Below are 19735 nucleotides of genomic sequence, written 5' to 3' on the forward strand. Positions count from 1 at the left end.
TTAAACCACGGTGGATTTCACGTCAACTATTTCAGTTTAAAATATGTTTGTCTGTCAAATTACGTCACAAATGTCTGAATATAATACATGTGAAAATACATAGCCAAGCAGTTTGTAGAAAAACTGTGAGTATATTCTGATATGCTGTTCATGTAATAAATCATTGAGTTCAACACTAGTTACTGGCAGTTTAACGTTGTCTCTTTGTGTTAGCTCTAATAATCCAACAATGTTTTCACTTTCAGCTGATTCCGTTCTCTGTAAATCCTCCAGTACTGTCTCAGTATTCCCAGAGGAGAAGGAAAGGAGCCCAGGTTGATTTTAAGAGGCAAATTATCCCCCTTTAATGATAGGAGAGTAGGGCGATATCTTCTAAAAAATTTTCGATCATTAAATGAGATCATGTTAAAGTAATCATCTCTTGACAGCAATCATGACAGATCCTCAGCAGTCTACCCCCGACTCTCACGCTAACACACTGATGTCATTTAAATCCTCTTCTAAAGGGATTCTGTTTTATAGACACTTTGACAATAATTGACTTTCATCATGTAATGCTGCATTAAATAACAAACACGTATTAAAAAAACAAACAGATGATGTTATATGACCGAGTGGTTCGATCCCGTAAAGAAAAAAAACTTTACATTGAGTTTGACAAGGGACAATCCCCTCCTCCCACCCCCACAAAAAGCAAGTGCAGAGAAACCTCCAGTATGTTTTCATTCTTTTCTCCTCGTAGTCTGACCACCTGCAACTTGCATATGTCATGCTAGTGCCAGTTAAGACATAAAGTAAATGAAAGCCAGACCTGTGCTTTGGGGTCTAGCGAGTTGTAAGGGGGACGTGTAATGGGAAAGCAGAACACTCCCTCTGCACTGTACACAACAGTCATTAGGCAACCCATCTGCTCAACGCTTGCATGCTAAGCTGTAATTTTCAGGCTCTGGTGAGTGTGTCTGTGTTTTTGTGTGTGTGTGTGTGTGTGCGCGGGCGTGTGTGAGAGGCCAGTGGCGGCGGCGGCGGCGGCGGCGGCGGCGGCGGTGGGCTCGAAGCAGAGGAGATGCTTGTGCATGTAGTGTGTGTGCGCTATTATCTGGATGTCATCATAACCGCAGAAATCAGTCCCTGATAGTATCTTCCCCACCCCCTGCTCCTATCCGCAGCCAGAGTCACGAGAGCCGAGGGTCTCCTTTGACCACACACACACACGCACGCACATGCACGCACACACACTTACACTGACACATAGACACTGCATCATGCTTCCACATTTTGTAGGTAAACATCTCCAGATTGGTGAAGTGGGATGGAATTCCCGCCTCTGTGGGAAATGTGCCCAGAACCATTTGTAAACCCTCTTCTCTGCCGCCTCCTAACTCTTTACAGATTGTAAAACTCTGGATTTCTATATTAGGTTACTCCGCTGAGGTTCTCGACCTTTTCTTTCTGTGGGTCATGACAGACCCAAGGAAAAAAAAATGCAGTCACTGGAAAAGGGCAGTTTATTTATCTTTCTCGGGCCGAAGCCTCACAGGTTCGGTCGCATGTGCTCCTTGCCTCGTTATTTTAAGAACAAACGCAGACCATGCTATAGCCCGCTGCTTCTGTGTAAATATGTGGTTAGCAGACTTTGACATAACTTAGACAGTTTACATGTAGACAACACTGTGAATGATATACTGGAGGTTTACTGTACTGTGCTGTATGTTCTGCATTAGGCTTATGAGTTTACTCTAGGGGGAAGCTTTGGCTGTTTCCCCTTTACAAGCATAAGAGTCTACAATCACATGGAAGCGTTGGCAGGCCGCCAGCTTTTACTGTGGTCATGGCTAAACCTGAGCCATATGCCTCATCTAAATCAGTAATAGATTGTGATATGTGTAATAACATTTGTTTTATGATACTTAGCACGAATCTTTGCTCATAAATGTGAAATATTTTGGCAACTGAGACTGAGTTCATAAAAACGTCTGCACGCAAAGTGTCATCCGATGCGACCTTCTATCCTAAACACCGGCCCCGATCTAAGGTCCCGGTTTCAGCTCCAATCTGTGCCGTTTTCCAATCTTCCCTCTGTTCCTCAGTCTTATCTCAGGTTCAGCAGGGCCTGACTCACACGGAGCCAGAGAGGGAGAAAAATGCTGCTCTGCTGTTTGTCCTTCTCATTCCCTTCCTTATTGGACTGCCTAAATGTTGTTAACCAAATCATCATCTGTGGTAGTTTATGCATGCACAGAGGCACAGGGGAAAACAAATGTGGTTCTGATGTGGGTTTGATCATGCTTCTTGTTAAAAGTCTCTGTTTACGGTAATCTGCGACGATTGGAATTACTCCTGTGAGTTAATATTTGCGTAACTCACAGCGGCGGCGGTGGGAGTGTCGACAGTTAGTTGTGTCACCTTCGCTGCAACCCCGTATCTGATGGGAGCAGAGATTTCATCAAGTTTGGGAAATGGAAGATCACAGAGGATCATCCATCTCTGGGGAGGTTGTGCAACGGAGCCAGACACAACTTACATCAAAACACTGATGGACCAACCAACATGTGCGCACCAACACTCAGCCGGTTACACACACACACACACACCACACACACACACACACCACACACACACACACACACACACACACACACACACACACACACACACACACACACACACACACACACACACACACACACACACACACACAGGGACGTTCTCTGTCCAAACATAAATAATGCTCAGGCCAGCAATTGGCCATTAATCCACTCTATGATCAAGATGCCTTTCCTAGAACTGTAATTTGTTGCCCTTTAATACTGAGGGCACTCAGCCACAGATAAGATACATCAAAGTTATCTCTCAGCGAGCACCCTGCTTCCATGCAATGGAAAGTTACTATTTGTGACTGACTGTGGAAAATCTCACATGCCTCCCCGGTAGTAGACCACCAGCCTCAGCTCACAATATGGCCGACTCAGTAGAGAAATAAACAAAGCAGATCCTAATGGATGAATGTGAGGGCTTTTATCTGATCCAGGAGATGCTCACACGCTTTGGCTGCAGGCATAAGAACCAGTCGGAGTGACAACAGGTCAGACACACAGCCTCGGTGCTGTACATACAGTGTACATTCAGTGACTATAATATCTGTGATGTTCCATTGTCACCACATGCAGCTGTATGCTATGGCTCTTCTCCAGAATAAAAATTACTTTCAGCAAAATGTCTGGGCTTTGTATGGCTTTGCCCCTTTCATTCTTTTTAAGCTCAGACGAAAGTTTGCACTGGTTTGTGTACAAAATTACTCAAGAGGCAAAATCTGTGTTGCAAAACTAACCTAGACTGAATCCAGCTCGTTGTTGAATCACATATTCCTGATCTCAGCACAGACTTTTTGGATCTTCATTAATATTCGATAGGCACTGATTATACTCATGTTACCTCAGCTTTCAGTGTCCTATTTGTGTCTTATTTACAGCATTTGTTCCCACAATGTGAAACATTTTATTGAAATACAACATATGGTGCATTACACAGGACAATCATAACTCTATTCAAATTGACAAAAAAAAATCCAGAAGGCATTTCCACTATTTCCAACTTCCACTGGTAGGAAACCACTCCTAGAACCTTTCTGCAGACAGTATAGATTAGGGGTGTATAAATAACCACAACTCCTAATGTTTCCTTTGTTTTAGTGCAAAAAAGTACAGTCTGAAAATGCTCACATTTAAGGAATTATCTTTTTACAAAACATTATGAACAACCTGAAATTTTGCAAAAAAATTTGAGTTAAATTTCAGCAACATTCAGCCTTAGTTTACACATTACAACTTCCAGATCACAGAGTGTGTACAAAGGAACACAACATTTAGTCTCAGGTATCTGGAACTGAATGATGTAGTATGTTACTTCATGATCAAAACAACAAAAGTCAGACAAAAAAACAACAAAGACGAGACACAAAACAACAAAAGCGAGACACAAAATGACAAAAAATGAGAGAAATGACACGAAACAAAACAAAAAGAGGGAAAACATTAGACAAAAAAAGTCACAAAGCAACAAAAAATGAGACAAACGACAAAAATGAGCAACAAAAAGTTGTTAAATGACACAAACGAGACAAAAGAATGACAAATGCGAGAACCCAAACAACACAACGAGACAAAAAAAAACCCCACAAACAACAAAAACTATGCTTATAACAACGAATAAAGCCAAACACAAAATGACAAAAACATGACACATGAGAAAAGCCAGACAAAAAAAAGACAATAAACAACAAAAACAACACAAAATATTTAAAAAAATGAGACACAAAATGACAAAACAGCAATGAACAATCTAGTATTTTACTTTATGATCATAACAACTTGTCATGGTCTAGAAATTATTTTAAATTTCTAGTTTTACAAATTCACGATCTGCAGTTAATGTCTTCTCTGGAATTTTTACACTTTACAAAGTCGTCCTGCGGGCCGGATTGGACCCTCTGGAGGACCGATTCCGGCCCACGTGCTGCATGTTTGAAACTGCTGGTATACTGTAGACAATGGAGATGTGTTTTTTAGCTAATGTTGCAGTTTTTCTACAACAAAGTACAATAGCTGCACCTGCAGTATTTTTGTCAGTCTTTTCTGATCTTCTTTTTTCATGACAGCTGCAAACCAGAGAGAGGTGACAGACTATGCACTGTAAATCAAACTCCAAGGTTTAAAGCATTTACTTCAAGAGAAAGAGACCCAGAAGAAGACAATAATCCACAGATAGCAGGCTTAGTGAGAGCGTCCAGAAATAGGGATGGTATTTCTATATTTACAGTATGTGGAAGCTCAAGACACATGCGGGCCTTTCAACAGGAGAAGACTTATACGCAGGCGGAGGTTTTATTACTCCACTTCTGACAAGCACTTTCACAGCCGTGGCTCCTCTGTGCTCGGCTGTCAGCTCAGGACATAAATCACTCCGCTTACTCTGACAGGTCAGCAGCGTGACAACAGAAGGTAAGTTCATTGTTACAGACTCGACCCTGGACGAACCAGCATCTGGTCTGCCTGAGGATTCGACACTGTCAGATGTTAATGAAATCATCCAGAGGGTCACACCTCTTCTGTCAGGCTCACACTCAACATGGTCCTGTTTGCTTTGCATGAACGTCAAGTTGGAAACCACCAGACCCATAGCCTCAGCCTTGGCATGTGAAATATGTAGGGGTGTCTAAATATACCCCGTCTCCTGGTTTGATTTTCTAAACCAAAGTCACAGGGATGAGTGCGCCAGAAGGGAGGGAGAGGACATGAAGCAACAGGGGAGGAGGAGGAGGAAGGAGGAGAGGGCAATAGAGATGATGGGTATTTCACATAGTCCCGTCCTGCACTCTGCATCCTGGACCTGACCTGAAAGCTGGACCGGCTTTTGAGCCACATCTGTTTTTATTTTTATCCGCAAAAGAGAATAATAAAAACAGGACTGCTCAGAGCTGTTAGCCTGCCATCCCATTGTCAGGGGGAAGTCACAGCAGAGTGTGGGTGGGATATTCTGCTGCTCTCTGCTTCTTGGAAAGCGTTAGCTGCTTGGACTTGGTGGCATGTTTGCAGTTATGAAAAAAACAATAAACCTCGTACATATATATGCAGGACAAACTGAAAAGAAAAGTTAAATAAATTTTAGGAGACAGATACCAGACAGATTTTTGATCGGTTTTAATGAATGCTGGATGTAGACTCATGCTTAAATACGTACTTCATCATGATAGAAAACACAGTTATTTGCAGTAATTTCCTACCTACACTGATGTAAAGCAGTGTTTTCATATTTCACAGTGCAAATTGAGCTGATAATTTGAGCACTGAACCTAAGCCTCCATACCGTGACCCAGAAGAGGTCAGTTCAGACCTCTCCTGTTCAGCTTGTTTTCATAATTTACAGCTGAGTGCAGTCCTTCTGATTTCTCTGCATGAACAGTGGATCGACTATAGATAGATAGATAGATAGATAGATAGATAGATAGATAGATAGATAGATAGATAGTCTAACCTAATTTTAAAATCTATACTGTTTTGTGCCAGGAGTTAATCCAAAAAGCGTTTACTGGCTCGTGTTTTTCTCGCCTCTATACATTTATGATGCACACAAACTCCCCAGATATCTCAAACTGCACCCCACATACCCCACTCAGAGCGCATACCACACACGTCACATAGCGTGTGATGCAGAGGGGCTGCGTGTGGACGGCCGCAGCGACTGTTACCGCCTTTGGAAGTTGGATTTCATCTGAAACAACAACCCCATATGATGGAAGCTGTTGCATAAAATCAGGACATGCTTCTACATACCTTGTAAAAATGAAAGCAGCAAAAACTTTTAAAACAATAAAAGGAGAAAAACAAACTGGCTAGTCACGCATCTTGCACAAGTTGAGAAGTGAGAGCAGCTATGCAGGCCCGAGGCTAAGTCGAACAAGGTTGGCAACCGTGCAGGTTCTTAGGGTGTGACTGTGTGTGTGCATTTGTGCTAATGTATGAGTAATGATCTACAAAGGAGTTGGCAGCAGGACAACAAGGGTTAGCACCCCCTGTGTGAGCACTTTTAGTGTGAGAGCCATTTGTGTAGAATATATAAGCAGGCTGCCTGCTGAGAAAGGTACATAGGCTTTTGCCCTGCTGGAGATATATTAAAAACTCTTGTCTCATGTTTAAGGAACTGTCAGGAATTAGATTATATTAACTCTATTAAGGTTATTAGGTTCGGCATAAAACTGTTTTTGGCAACCAAAAATTAAACGGCTTGTAAAGCCCAGTGTATACATTGATGCTTAGGGAGTAAGATCACCGTACTAATTTCATCAAATGATTCATCAACAATTATCGGAAAGGAAAAAAAGCCTGCTTGGAGGTGTTTATAAGGCCTAATACCACACTTTTAGATATCTAAATAAGGTTAGTGGTTTTACATGGCAGGGTTAAACAGAATGAACTTGTGTTTATCGCAAAATCCCCTTGACTCAGTCAGATAAATAAAAAGTCGTTGAGATGGAATTGTACTCAGCTGAAACTGGGAGGGTCCTTCTTTGCCACCACAGCTGGGACCTGCTCTCTTCAAAGGTTGTCAGTGTTTGAACAGAGCAGTCAGTCTGTGGCCATAACGGTGCATTTCAGGTATGTGAGGAAGCCTAATTCCATATAATTTGAGGGGGCTGTGTGGGTGTTGTGATGACAAATCAGGGTGTATTAGTAGCACCGTGTCTTTTGTCTCAAACCCACAGCTCTTCTGGCATTGTTGACTCCGGTAAAAGAGGGCTGCTTATTCGTTAAGCCTGTGTGCTGATAACCAAGTGCAATTAATGAAATGCTGACAGACGCTACACACACACCCCTGCTGCTCGTTTGATGCATCGCACGCATGTAACAAAGGTGTGCACAGCCTGTCTCATGCCACCCCACTGAATACACACACAGGTCACCAGCCCTGAGTAATTACAATCGTTTGGTCTCCATGTGAAACCGGCAGACAGCCGCAGCGTGACATTATGTAAAAAAATGCAATCACTCTGTCAGTGCAAACATGAAAGATAATACGGTTGTGGAAAGTGCACCGTCTACGACACGTGTGTACACACACACTCGTACAAGTAATGCTACTCTGGACGCTCTTAATGCTCTTAAAGTTATAAGTCAGTCTGTGAGTACACTCTTCGCTCTCGTATTGGTGTTAGTGATTCATGTCTGGATATTGTAAATATTATGGCCAAACTGACTGCGTAGGATGATGGACTTGAGTTTTTCACCCACACTCAACAGTTTTTTGAAATAAACTTATGACACATAACTCGATGACACACGGCTTGATTGCGTAAATTTTCGGAACAGGAACTCAATCTCTTCGGTAATAAAATCCTTCACAGGGTTGGATGTGGAATGACCCCCGGAGTGAGGCGGAGAGGCAGCAGAGGGACGTGATGCTGCCAATGGTCTCTCTGTGTGGCAGCCAAGACCGTTGAGCGAGTCACGAAATCCAGTTGACATGAACCTGATTCACAGGGCCGACTGAAATCTGACACGCACAACTGGAATTTATTGGATATTTACAGCGGGGGAAATGAACGAGAACTCAAGTACTGTACAGAAAGTACAATGTTGAAGTACTTCACACTCACACTATGTTACACAGGAACAAATAAAGTACTTTTCCTTCTTTCTTTAACCTGTAAAGTTACTAGAAAAACAACAAAACATACAGTCCTCTTATAAAACATCCTGAGTTATATATTTAAATGTCCAACAGTATATAAAGTAAATAAAATGGACTCTAAGTCAGTTACAACCTGCTGCTTACAAAAACATAGCATATACAGATCAAACACTCTTGTTTTTGATAGTTTAATTACATTTTGCTGCTAAAACTTTTTTATTTAACTCTTGTGTTGTCCTAAAGTTTGAAAATGTGGAAAAAAGATCTATATCAGTGAAACTTCTGATGTCTACATTTTCAGGGTTTTTGGGAAATTTTTGAACCTTTTATGGTGGAAAAAAAATCCAGCGAATTTTGCTGGATTTTGGTTGATTTTTTTGTGAATGTTCTCAAAGAAAACATTAGAAGTTTTCCTTTTTTTATGTAATCACTTTAGATATTTTTAAGATTTTTTTTCTCATTTTTTGAAAATATTTACAAGAATTTTCTTGCCAAATTTGGGGGATTTTTTAAAAATCAAACTTTTAAGGAATTATTGGAAGTTTCTGAAGGGTTTGCAAGTTTTCAGAAATTTGTGGATTTTTTTGCAAATTTTTTTGATTTTTTTCAGACAAGGAAACAATATTCTTGTGCCTAAAAATGAAGACAACAGGAGGGCTAAGTGAGAGACCTAAATACTTCCTTGACCACTTGCTAGTTGTTGTATATAAAAGATTGCAGATTGTAAATTAATAAAAATATAAATTTAAAATCATTTCTAGACCATGACAAGTTGTTTTTATCATTAAGTAAAATATTGCACATTGTTCTGTTATCATTCTGTGTCTCATTTTGGAATATTTAGTCTTTTTTCATCTGACATTTGTCGTTTGTCTCGTGTTTTTTTGTCATTTTGTTTATCATTTGTGTCGTTTTGTGTTACCTTTTTGTCTTGCTTGTGCTTTTTGTCTCATTTTTGTCATTTTGCTATTTTGTTGTTGTGTGTATTGCTTTTGTCGTTGTGTGTTTTTGTCTCACTTGTGTTGTTTGTCTATTGTTTTAGCGTTTTGTTTCTTTTTTGTCTTATTTTTGTCATTAGTCAATTTTTTTGGCACTTTATAGTTTTTATCCATTTTTGTGTCTTTTTTGTTTTCTTTCATGTTATGTCTCTTTTTTTTGTCATTTTGTTTCTCGCTTTGTCATTTTTTTGTCTTGTTTTTGTCATTTGTCCACTTTTTCGTCTCTTTATAGGTTTCTTGTCCAATTTTTTTGTCTCTTGTTTGTTTTGTTTTGTATTGTTTGTCTAATTTTTTGTCATTTTATTTCTCGCTTTTGTTGTTTTGTTTCTCGCTTTTGAGCTGAGATGAGCTTTTATCTTGTTTTGTCATTTGCCCATTTTTTGTTGCTTTATAATTTTTTATCCAATTTTTTGTCTCTTTTTGTTTGTTTTTTTGGATCTATGTTTCATTTTTGGTCATTTCGTTCCTCGATTTTCTCATTTTGTGTCACATTTTTATAAATTTTGTCTTTTTTGTTGTTGTTTTTTTGTCTTTGTTAAAGTAAAATAGTACATCATTCAGTTTCAGATTCCTGTGACTAAATGTTTTGTTCCTTTGTAGACACTCTGTGATCTGTATGTTGTAATGTGTAAATGATAAACTGAGGCACGATGTTACTGAGATTTTATTTATTTTTCTTAAGACATTTGAGATCAAACTGGGCTGAATGTGGCCCCTGAACTAAAATGAGTTGGACACCCCTGCTCTATGGCTTTAACCTGTCTGCAGTCTGATGCTCTTCCTGCATCAGATGCGATCCAACAGCGCCATCTATGGACGGACCAACGTCTCTGCCTCCAACCGCCCCGAGTCACCACCTCACCGCTGCAAAACACAGCACAGGCCGGACTACTGTCTTTCTCTGAATAAGAACGAGGAACACCATCGAGATGTCTGACATGGAGGACGATTTCATGTGCGACGACGAAGAGGACTACGACCTGGTATTTACAAATAAAACCACTCGGCCTGTTTGCGAATTTTCAGCCGTTTGTCCGCTGAGCTGCTAACAGTGAAGTGCCGAAAGTACGGGCTAGCTAACGTTAGCTGTTTAGTTAGCACGGTGGCTAACACCAGGCTGACAGCGGATGAATAACGTTAGCTTCCTAGCTGGCTAGTTGGGTTTAGCTACTATACAATTTACTAATATTAACAAACGTGAAACGTTTGAGATGACTAACTTAGAGTGCATGGGTTTGGTTGTCTCTGGATTCAAATTGCACGCCTGTGAACCAAGCCACGGGGCTAGTTAGCAAGCCTTGACGTTGGCTAACTTTGCGTTAGCTCATGGCTCGTATTTGCAGAATAATATTCAGTGGCAGTCTGCCATGGTTAGCTCTGCAGTAGCTAGCTGAGAGTTTCTGCTAAACTTATATGTTTGGAATGGATTCCTTGTGTTTTGAACTTTAACGTGTGCATTTCTTTAAACTCAGGAATACTCAGAGGACAGTAATTCAGAGCCAAATGTGGACCTGGAGAACCAGTACTACAACTCCAAAGCCTTGAAGGAGGATGATCCCAAAGCAGCACTTAGCAGTTTCCAGAAGGTGGAGTCGTTCTCCATAAAAACAATCTCTTGTCTGTGTCTATTTGTGTTTCCCATTTACTGAACAACTCACTGTTTCCTGACATGTCTTGATGTTGATGTGTTTAGGTGTTGGAACTAGAAGGAGAGAAAGGAGAATGGGGCTTCAAAGCTCTCAAACAGATGATCAAAATCAACTTTAAGCTGGTATGTTATGTAAGACACTCCATTAATATTTTAAGCTCATCCCAGTAGACATGAATTCTTAATGAGTTGTTTTCCATATGTTTCAACCCTTTAGACCAACTTTCCAGAAATGATGAACCGGTACAAGCAGCTCCTTACGTACATCAGAAGTGCAGTCACCAGGAACTACTCAGAGAAGTCCATCAACTCCATTCTGGACTATATCTCTACCTCCAAACAGGTATGCATGGACACTGTAACATGCATATGTTGTGTCCTTGCAGCAGTAAGTGTCTGGTGTTTAAAATCTTTTTGAAACGTACTTCCTGTTTTACTAGATGGACCTCCTCCAAGAGTTCTACGAAACCACGCTGGAGGCTTTGAAAGATGCAAAAAATGATCGACTGTGGTTCAAAACCAATACAAAGGTATAGAAACAGTCCTTACAGACAGACTCCAGCTACTCTAGCATGCTCATTTCCTACTAAGGTGATTAAAAACATGATCTTTATTTGTTTATTTCCTGCAGTTGGGGAAGCTGTACTTGGAGAGAGAAGAGTATGGGAAACTGCAAAAGATTCTTAGACAACTTCACCAGTCATGTCAGGTAATTCGCTCTTTGTTTTCTTGGTCTGACACAAGAAAAGGGTTTTATCTTGCAGATATTTTGGAACATATTGTGGTCAGTCACTGTAATTTATTTTAAAGAGCATCAGTATTTCAGTATATGAATTTTGAGTTGTTGAAGCAGCTCCCTCTCAAACGTATTGTCGCTAATCCCTGTATGTATTTTTCTTTTACGTATGTCAGCGTAATTAGAAATGACAGCAGCAGTGATTATTGTTATTGACTGACTTGGTTATTCTCTTCTATTTCAACTACAGACAGATGATGGAGAGGATGACCTGAAGAAAGGCACACAGTTGCTGGAGATCTATGCCCTGGAAATCCAAATGTACACAGCTCAGAAAAACAACAAGAAATTGAAAGCCTTGTATGAGCAGTCACTTCATATTAAATCTGCCATTCCTCACCCGCTCATAATGGGAGTTATCAGAGGTACAGTCATGTTGCTCACTTATTCACACAATGTGTAACGGCAGAACTCTTTGCTGAATAACTTGTTTGTTTCCTGACCAGAGTGCGGTGGGAAGATGCATTTGAGAGAGGGTGAGTTTGAAAAAGCTCACACCGACTTCTTTGAGGCCTTTAAAAACTACGACGAGTCCGGAAGCCCAAGAAGGACGACATGCCTGAAGTACCTGGTCTTAGCAAACATGCTGATGAAGTCAGGAATAAACCCTTTTGACTCTCAAGAGGTATGCTATCATATCGAATGTTTGCTTTTAATGACTGGTTGTGTAAGAATATACAGCAGGAAAGAGCAAAGAAGCAGGCGAGCTGGTTGCCGAACAGTTTTTATGCAGTCAGAATTTTTGATAAGGCACACCTCAAATATGTCCAACCAGAATAGCTTGCTGAAAGTATTTTGGGGTTTTGTGCTTAATCGGTGAACATTTACTCAATTTTTCAATCTTTTTTCCAAAGGCCAAACCATACAAAAATGACCCAGAGATCCTAGCGATGACAAACTTAGTAAGGTGAGTGTGCATTATATATTTTTTGTTGTGTTTGCTGTTGTTTCTATCTTTTAAATCCTTTTACTCCACAGTCTTACTCTGAGGTAGACTCTATTCTTACTCTAAAAATAGTGAGACAGACAGTCATTTAATCCAGAGATTTACGTGACAACAAATGTAAATACTCTGAAATGTTTTGCACGGATCATCTGAGTGAAAACTTGTTGGCTCACTTCTTTATTGTAGGCTTAGTGTGTTTGAACAATAGACTTTAAATCTGTCTCATTATCGTGTGCACTTTGTTGTTGCTCACTTCATTGCTATACGTCGGTATGTCATTGTAAGAGAGAACAAGCTTTAAAGGTGAGGTTTAATATGGCTGTGAGAATGAAGTCTCTAGAATCCCACGTTACTGTTTACATGCATGTTAGGTTTGTGCTGAAATGCACTCAGCAGCACAACAGGCATGGTACATATGACTGTGCTGAGTTTGTATCCAGTATCTTAACTTGTTTTTGTTGCTCAGAACTACAAAAATAGACCCAGATTGCTTCCAGTGACAAATCCTGCCTTGTTTTAGATCCACAGTTATCTCTTATGCCCAGATATGCTTAATTTGTGGCTTTGGGTTGTATTATATCCGTGCTGTAACAGTTATGTGCATTATGTTCACTTATTTCAGTGGATACCTTATATAATTTCCTCTGAGTACACATTGATACATTGAGTATTATTGTTGTTCTCAGTTTGACAAACAGTTCTCTGTCAGCGTTCGTACACATTTCACATTATTTATATAAATTATAGAGCATGACCATTGTCTTCCTGAAAGCTTTACTAGTCCTCTGCTTCCTTGTTTGCTCAGTTTTGTCCCCATGTTTACCTAAATAACAGACATGTCTCAGTTTGCTCAGATTTCACGCATTTATTTCCAGTTTTTATCGCATAAACAAGAAACCAAGAACGCACACCCAAAACTCTAATAAGAATAGTGTTTACATGGAAGTGCAGTATTTTGGAGCGTGTTTGACAGCTGTCAGGATGACAGTTTTTGTGTGGGTCACAGAGACACAATGTATACGGCACAACAACAGCGACTGTTTTCCCTTTCAGCGCCTACCAGAACAATGACATCACCGAATTTGAGAAAATCTTGAAAACAAATCACAGTAACATAATGGACGACCCCTTCATTAGAGAGCACATAGAGGGTGAGTGGAGCACGTGACATCAGTGCACATGCACGAGCAAAACGCTGGATTTTTTTTGTAAAACGTGCAGCTGATCGTGTGATGTTGTGTTGCAGAGCTGCTGAGGAACATTAGAACTCAAGTACTTATCAAACTCATCAAACCGTACACAAGAATACACATCCCTTTCATTTCTAAGGTAAGTCCACTCCAAAAATGTCCTTTGCAGTGACTATTTGGTCATAATGAATGTCGATGAAAGGCCATTCAGTCATTTCTGTGAGCATATAAGTGGAGTAAAAGCACATTTTCTGGACACTCGTGTCAAAGTAAAATCTGACATAGTAGGAGGAACAGTTTGGTTGTAGAGGTTGGGCTCCTAAAGCCTCCACTGATTTTCATAATTAGCATGTAATACACATAAATGAAATAAAATGTAACCATCTACCATGAAAAACAACAAACATTCATATGATCTGTTTCTAGAAAGTGTAGCTGTTCCATAGGGATGGGTATCGTTAGGATTTTTATGAATCCGATTCCGGTTCTGCTTATCGATTCCGGTGCCAAACGATTCCTTAATACGATTCCAAAATAGTAAAAAAAAATAGAAGGTCAATAGTTTATTTAACTAAAGTAACTTTATTCCTTTACCTTTAGGAAAACTGTAAACAAAAATAAAATGTGCTAGAATACTAAACTGTATTATACAAGTTTTCTAGTATCAATTTTTTTTATTTGATTCTGCAGACTTTGGCCTCGTCCATTTCCAACCCAAATCACACTGTTTTGTTGTTAGGAAATCAGTAATACAGTGTCGCAGTGGCAGAAATACACAAATACAAGAGCTGAAAATATTTCAAATCAATACAGAATGCCTGTATTGTGTTTATTTTATTCGTCTTGATTTAATTCTATACAAATTCAACCGTTTTATAGTTTGCATGTCATTGATGTTTGCAGGGAAATATAAGCCTACACAAGACGAAATACTGTATTTTTGCCACAGGATTTAGGATGGAAATATGCGACGTTACATTATTTAACTTACCTGAATGACAGAGACTCGACGACCGAGAAAGGATGTAGTCCTTTCACTACAAACTTGGTTACCGCACGGTGACACTCCTCAGCTTTCTCTTTTGTCAGCCTCCTTTTCGCCAACGTGAACGGTGTCTCTTTTGGGGCTGCTGGCAAGGTGCTAACACTGCTTGTAGCAACATTAGCACTGGCTGTGTCGGTCCGCAGAAGATCGAACACTGTACAGTCTTTCAGCTCGATGCCATGGAGTCGTAAATGTTTCGTCAAATTTGACGTGCAGCCTGTCTTACAGCTAATAAGCTTATGACATATGTTGCACTTTCCTTTTTCATCTCTTTGTCTTTCAAAATGAAGCCACACTTCAGAGCGTTTCCCATGGTCCATAGTTAGCAAAGTTTCTCCGGTGTTGTTTTTTTTTCCTTTACGTGACTACGTCACACATATAAGTCCGTCCAAGAACCGAAAAGCAGAACCGAAAGTAAATATTTTTTATGGGTACCCGGTACCCGCCGATTTTGATTCGGTTCCTACTTAGAACTGAATTTCGATATCCAACCCTACTGTTCCAGAATGATTGGTGTACTGACATGAATCAAACGTACATTTCTGAATTCATACCTCCTAATTTCTTCTTGTTTTTTTTTGTTTACTTTATAGTTTACCTGTAAAAGGGTGTATCTTGTTTACAGTGACAGTAGCTAGAGGAGAGGAGCTAAAAAGCATAGCAGTAATGACGTTACATGACATTCGTCGCCAATCCTGCTTTGCGTTTTTCTTAATGACTTCCAACCCCTGCTCTTTGTTACTGGTTTGCATATTTGCATGATGCTTTGCCCACGGCTCTTTTGAATTCTGTGCACGCTTTGATGCTAAATCATCCGAGCTGACATGCAGGTTGACAGACGTGAGGATCAGTCTTTGTCCTCGGTGTGTTTCAGGAGCTGAACATTGACGTGTGCGATGTGGAAAGTTTGCTGGTGCAGTGCATCTTGGATAAGTAAGTTCTTCGCTGACGTGCCTGCTGAGAAATCAAACACAAAATCGCTGCCTTCCTCTAAAGAGCTGCGTTTCCTCATAGTTTGCATCCTTTAGCCCTTCAGGGAGTCAGGTGCTATGAAGTGACAGTGTGTTGTGTTTAGCGATAGTCTCACTGTAAAGGGGATATTCTGTTTGCAGTTTCATAACCCAGCTCGACTGGTTCACTGACGTAAATGATTTGGAAAGACATGACAACACAAGATTGCAGTAACTTATTAAATGGTTTTTTCATTGTTGTCATTATGCTCTTTAATAATAAACATGTCACTCATCTGAAAGCACAAGTGACAAGGCAAAGCTAAAATAATGTTTTTTTTAAATACTGACTGTAGTGTCATTGCTTAAAGAAAAAGTTAGCGCTCACTGATTGCCTCTGTGATTTTATTATACCACCTGTTTTATTGTTGCCTTCACTGCATTATGCTAAAGTACAATTTGCAGAATTAATTGCTAAAATGGCATCTCAAAGCCGAACTATAAGAGCTTGACTGAGGCGTTTCTTGCAACTGGACTCATTTGTGAAGCCCCAGTAGTTTTGAATAGTTTTTAAAATGGCACTTTATTTTTTCACAGCACAATCCACGGACGAATCGACCAGGTGAACCAGCTACTAGAACTGGACTACCAGAAAAGAGGAGGGGCTCGCTACACAGCTTTAGACAAATGGACAAATCAGCTGAACTCTCTGAACCAAGCCATTGTTAGCAAGCTCACATGATGGCATGTAAACATCCAGAGACAAGGAAAATGGCATGTTTGGAGACATCCATTAAGTTGCTTCTGTGCTTCTTCAAGTATATCCTCTGAGACAAGATACACAGCACAGATTTTTGAGAATGCATCAATTTCGAGAAGACTCGCCAGAACCCCGAGAACGTGTTCAAAGTGTGTTGTTTTGTCCCAATGAGAGGAATTCACTGACACTTATTTTTGTTTTTCATGTTCCTGATTGGCAGATCCTTCCATGTGCAACACACAAATGCTTCAGTTGTTTAAAAAAAAAAGTCCAAATGTGTATGAAAGCGTGTACACAGTATTTTAATGTATACTGTTGCCTGTTGGTAATAAACTGATTTCTCTCAGCACTAAAAAAGGATTGAGCTGCCTTTGACTGGCTACAGTTTGACCTGGGCTGAATGTGGAGTCAAATAAATGATTTTAAACTGTCATAAGTGACACATAGAGACATCTTTCTTTGATTGGAATCGACTTGTGAAAGCTATTTCTGTGCGCTCATCATGTGCAGGGTCAATATGTAATTGCGGGACTTTTTGTTACGTAGTTGACGTTTTTCCCGTTTCAGAAAGCCGGTTCTTTTGACACGGCTCCCAAAGAAGAGCCGGCTCTTTTGGCTCCAGTATTATTTGTAGCCTCGTATTTTAGCCTAACCTGGCAAATATGAATGATTTGTGTGTTGATAAGCCCTTTTGCATTCAATTTGTGCATTTGTTCTGTTACAAAAGCAGGCATTCTTACTTTTGTTGCACAAAAACAAAATGCTGCACACAAACCCACAGAACAAAACCAGAACCAAACAGCGTAAATGTCTTCAGTGCAGGTTGGCATTCAGAAACATCAGATGCCTGAGCTCGGGTGGGCTGATAGGATTTCTTCTTTCAGTATACGCCCAGTTATTGAAAAGATTCTCTCAGGTGGAACAGATACGGTCTCCCCTCCATCACCTTTACCAGGTGGGGGGAGACTGAGGCCTGTAGCCCTTTTTTGTTCAATCAGCAGTCCAAGATGATCTATTTACCACCAAACAGCTGAAATTTAAGATCAGGAGCATTTTTTCCTGAGGTTATTTTAAAATTTTGGTGCCATATGTGCATCTATATCAGCACAAAAACACCAAAACATTCAGCGATCTCAGTGTTATTGTGTAGATCCATTAGCAACAAACCAGGACATAAAAAAGTGTGATTATTTGTCTCTGAATTACATTTCTGCATGTCTTTAGAAGCACAGCAACACAACAGTCCACAATTTTTGAATAAGCTTATTTTATTATTTAGCTCATTAGAAGGTGGTTGTTATTAAATTGGGACAGTTATTTAGTTGACATTTTAGTGATATTCAGTCATTTTTCATTAATAAATGTTTGTTTACATGATAAATAATTATATAATTTGTAAAGACGTGATCATAATTAATGTAAAAAAACATTAGATGTTTTTCACTTTTAATAAAAATGTATGTAAGATATATCCCACGGACTTCAACAGTCCCTCAATTATAGATTCGCTCAAGACAATTTCTTCATTTTAGGTATAAAAAGCATCCAGAAAGCAGCCTGCCACGAGTTCCTAAAACCCAGATTAATGTCTTTAAATAGCCTGTTTTGCTCAACCAACAGCCCAAGATGATTAATTTAACGTCAAACAAGATGCAAAAAAAGTGAGTGCCAAGTGAGTACACACAAGGAATTTGATTTGGTGTATAGAGAGCAGTACCAAGCAACAACAACAAGCAGTAAAAGAATAAATAAACAAATCTAAATCTAAAAATTCTAAATAAGAAATGCTACAAGTATAAGAAGCATTGTGTGAAAATAAGTGTAAGCAAAAGACTTAAACATGCTCAAACCAGAGTAATAAATTAGAATATTATTTAAGTTACAGTATTGCACAGAAAGGTATTGCACATGAGGTTGAATTCTGTATATTGGATAAAGCAAAGACCATCAGACTAAAAAACAGTTTCTATCCACAGGCCATCAAGCTACTAAATCTGGAATATCTTATAAATAGCAATATTTTGCACATATCCCATGCCTGTTTACGTATGACCCAGTATTTGGACATTGAATTTATTTGTAACTATTTTTGAATCTTATTTTATTTGTATTTTATTACCATTATTTTTTAATATTTCATTTTAATCTTATCTCATTTTATTTGTTATTTCAATTGTGTGAAGGGAAGTTGCAAATTAACAAGGTAAGACCCAAATATAGAAAAAAAAGTGCAAATAAACAAAGAATTAAATAAATAAAACTAAAAAACTAAATAATAATAATGTATATGCATATATATATATATATATATATATATATATGTATGTATGTATGAACCCAAATACAGAATAAAGGAAACTAAAAATTAAAAAAATTGCTGTTTTTTCTATATTTTTATAGTTTTTTTTTTTTTAGTTTTTGCTACGACATTTTATAGAAAAATGCAGAAAAAAATGAGAAAATGAGCAAAAGATATATCTATATCAATATATATATATATATATATATACATATATATATATATATATATATATATATATATATATATATATATATAGTGGGTATGGAAAGTATTCAGACCCCTTGAAATTTTTCACTCTGTGTCATTGCAGCCATTTGCCAAAATCAAAAAAGTTAATTTTATTTCTTATTAATGTACACTCAGCACCCCATCTTGACAGAAAAAAACAGAAATGTAGAAATGTTTGCAAATTTATTAAAAAAGAAAAACTGAAATATCACATGGTCAGAAGTATTCAGAGCCTTTGCAGCGACATTCATCTTTAACTCACATGCTGTCCTTTTCTTCTGATCCTCCTCGAGATGGTTCTGCTTCTTTATTGGAGTCCAGCTGTGTTTAATTAAATTGATTGGACTTGATTAGGAAAGGCTCACACCTGTCTATATAAGACCTTACAGCTCACAGTGCATGTCAGAGCAAATGAGAATCATGAGGTGGAAAGAACTGCCCAAGGAGCTCAGAGACAGAATTGTGGCAAGGCACAGATCTGGACAAGGTTACAAAAGAATTTCTGCAGCACTCAAGGTTCCTCAGAGCACAGTGGCCTCCATAAGCCTCCAGTGGAAGAAGTTTGGGACGACCACAACTCTTCCTAGACCTGGCCGTCCAGCCAAACTGAGCAATGGTGAGAGAAGAGCCTTGGTGAAAGAGGTAAAGAAGAACCCAAAGGTTACTGTGACTGAGCTCCAGAGATGCA

At 39.1% G+C, this 19735-nt stretch overlaps 1 protein-coding gene across 1 annotated transcript; it reads left to right on the forward strand.

The window, feature by feature from the left end:
• The first annotated feature begins 9997 nt into the window (after positions 1 to 9997).
• cops2 (COP9 signalosome subunit 2) lies at positions 9998 to 16953 on the forward strand. The gene is made up of 13 exons (XM_022203184.2): positions 9998 to 10165; positions 10655 to 10768; positions 10876 to 10953; positions 11048 to 11173; positions 11271 to 11360; positions 11462 to 11539; positions 11817 to 11991; positions 12073 to 12251; positions 12481 to 12533; positions 13626 to 13723; positions 13819 to 13901; positions 15682 to 15740; positions 16355 to 16953. Exons 1-13 carry the CDS (start codon positions 10112 to 10114, stop codon positions 16497 to 16499), a joined length of 1332 nt encoding a protein of 443 aa, XP_022058876.1. The 5' UTR covers positions 9998 to 10111; the 3' UTR covers positions 16500 to 16953.
• Positions 16954 to 19735: the final 2782 nt, after the last annotated feature.

This window comes from Acanthochromis polyacanthus, chromosome 2 (genome assembly GCF_021347895.1).
Source record: "Acanthochromis polyacanthus isolate Apoly-LR-REF ecotype Palm Island chromosome 2, KAUST_Apoly_ChrSc, whole genome shotgun sequence".
In the NCBI taxonomy this organism is placed as follows: Eukaryota; Metazoa; Chordata; class Actinopteri; family Pomacentridae; genus Acanthochromis; species Acanthochromis polyacanthus.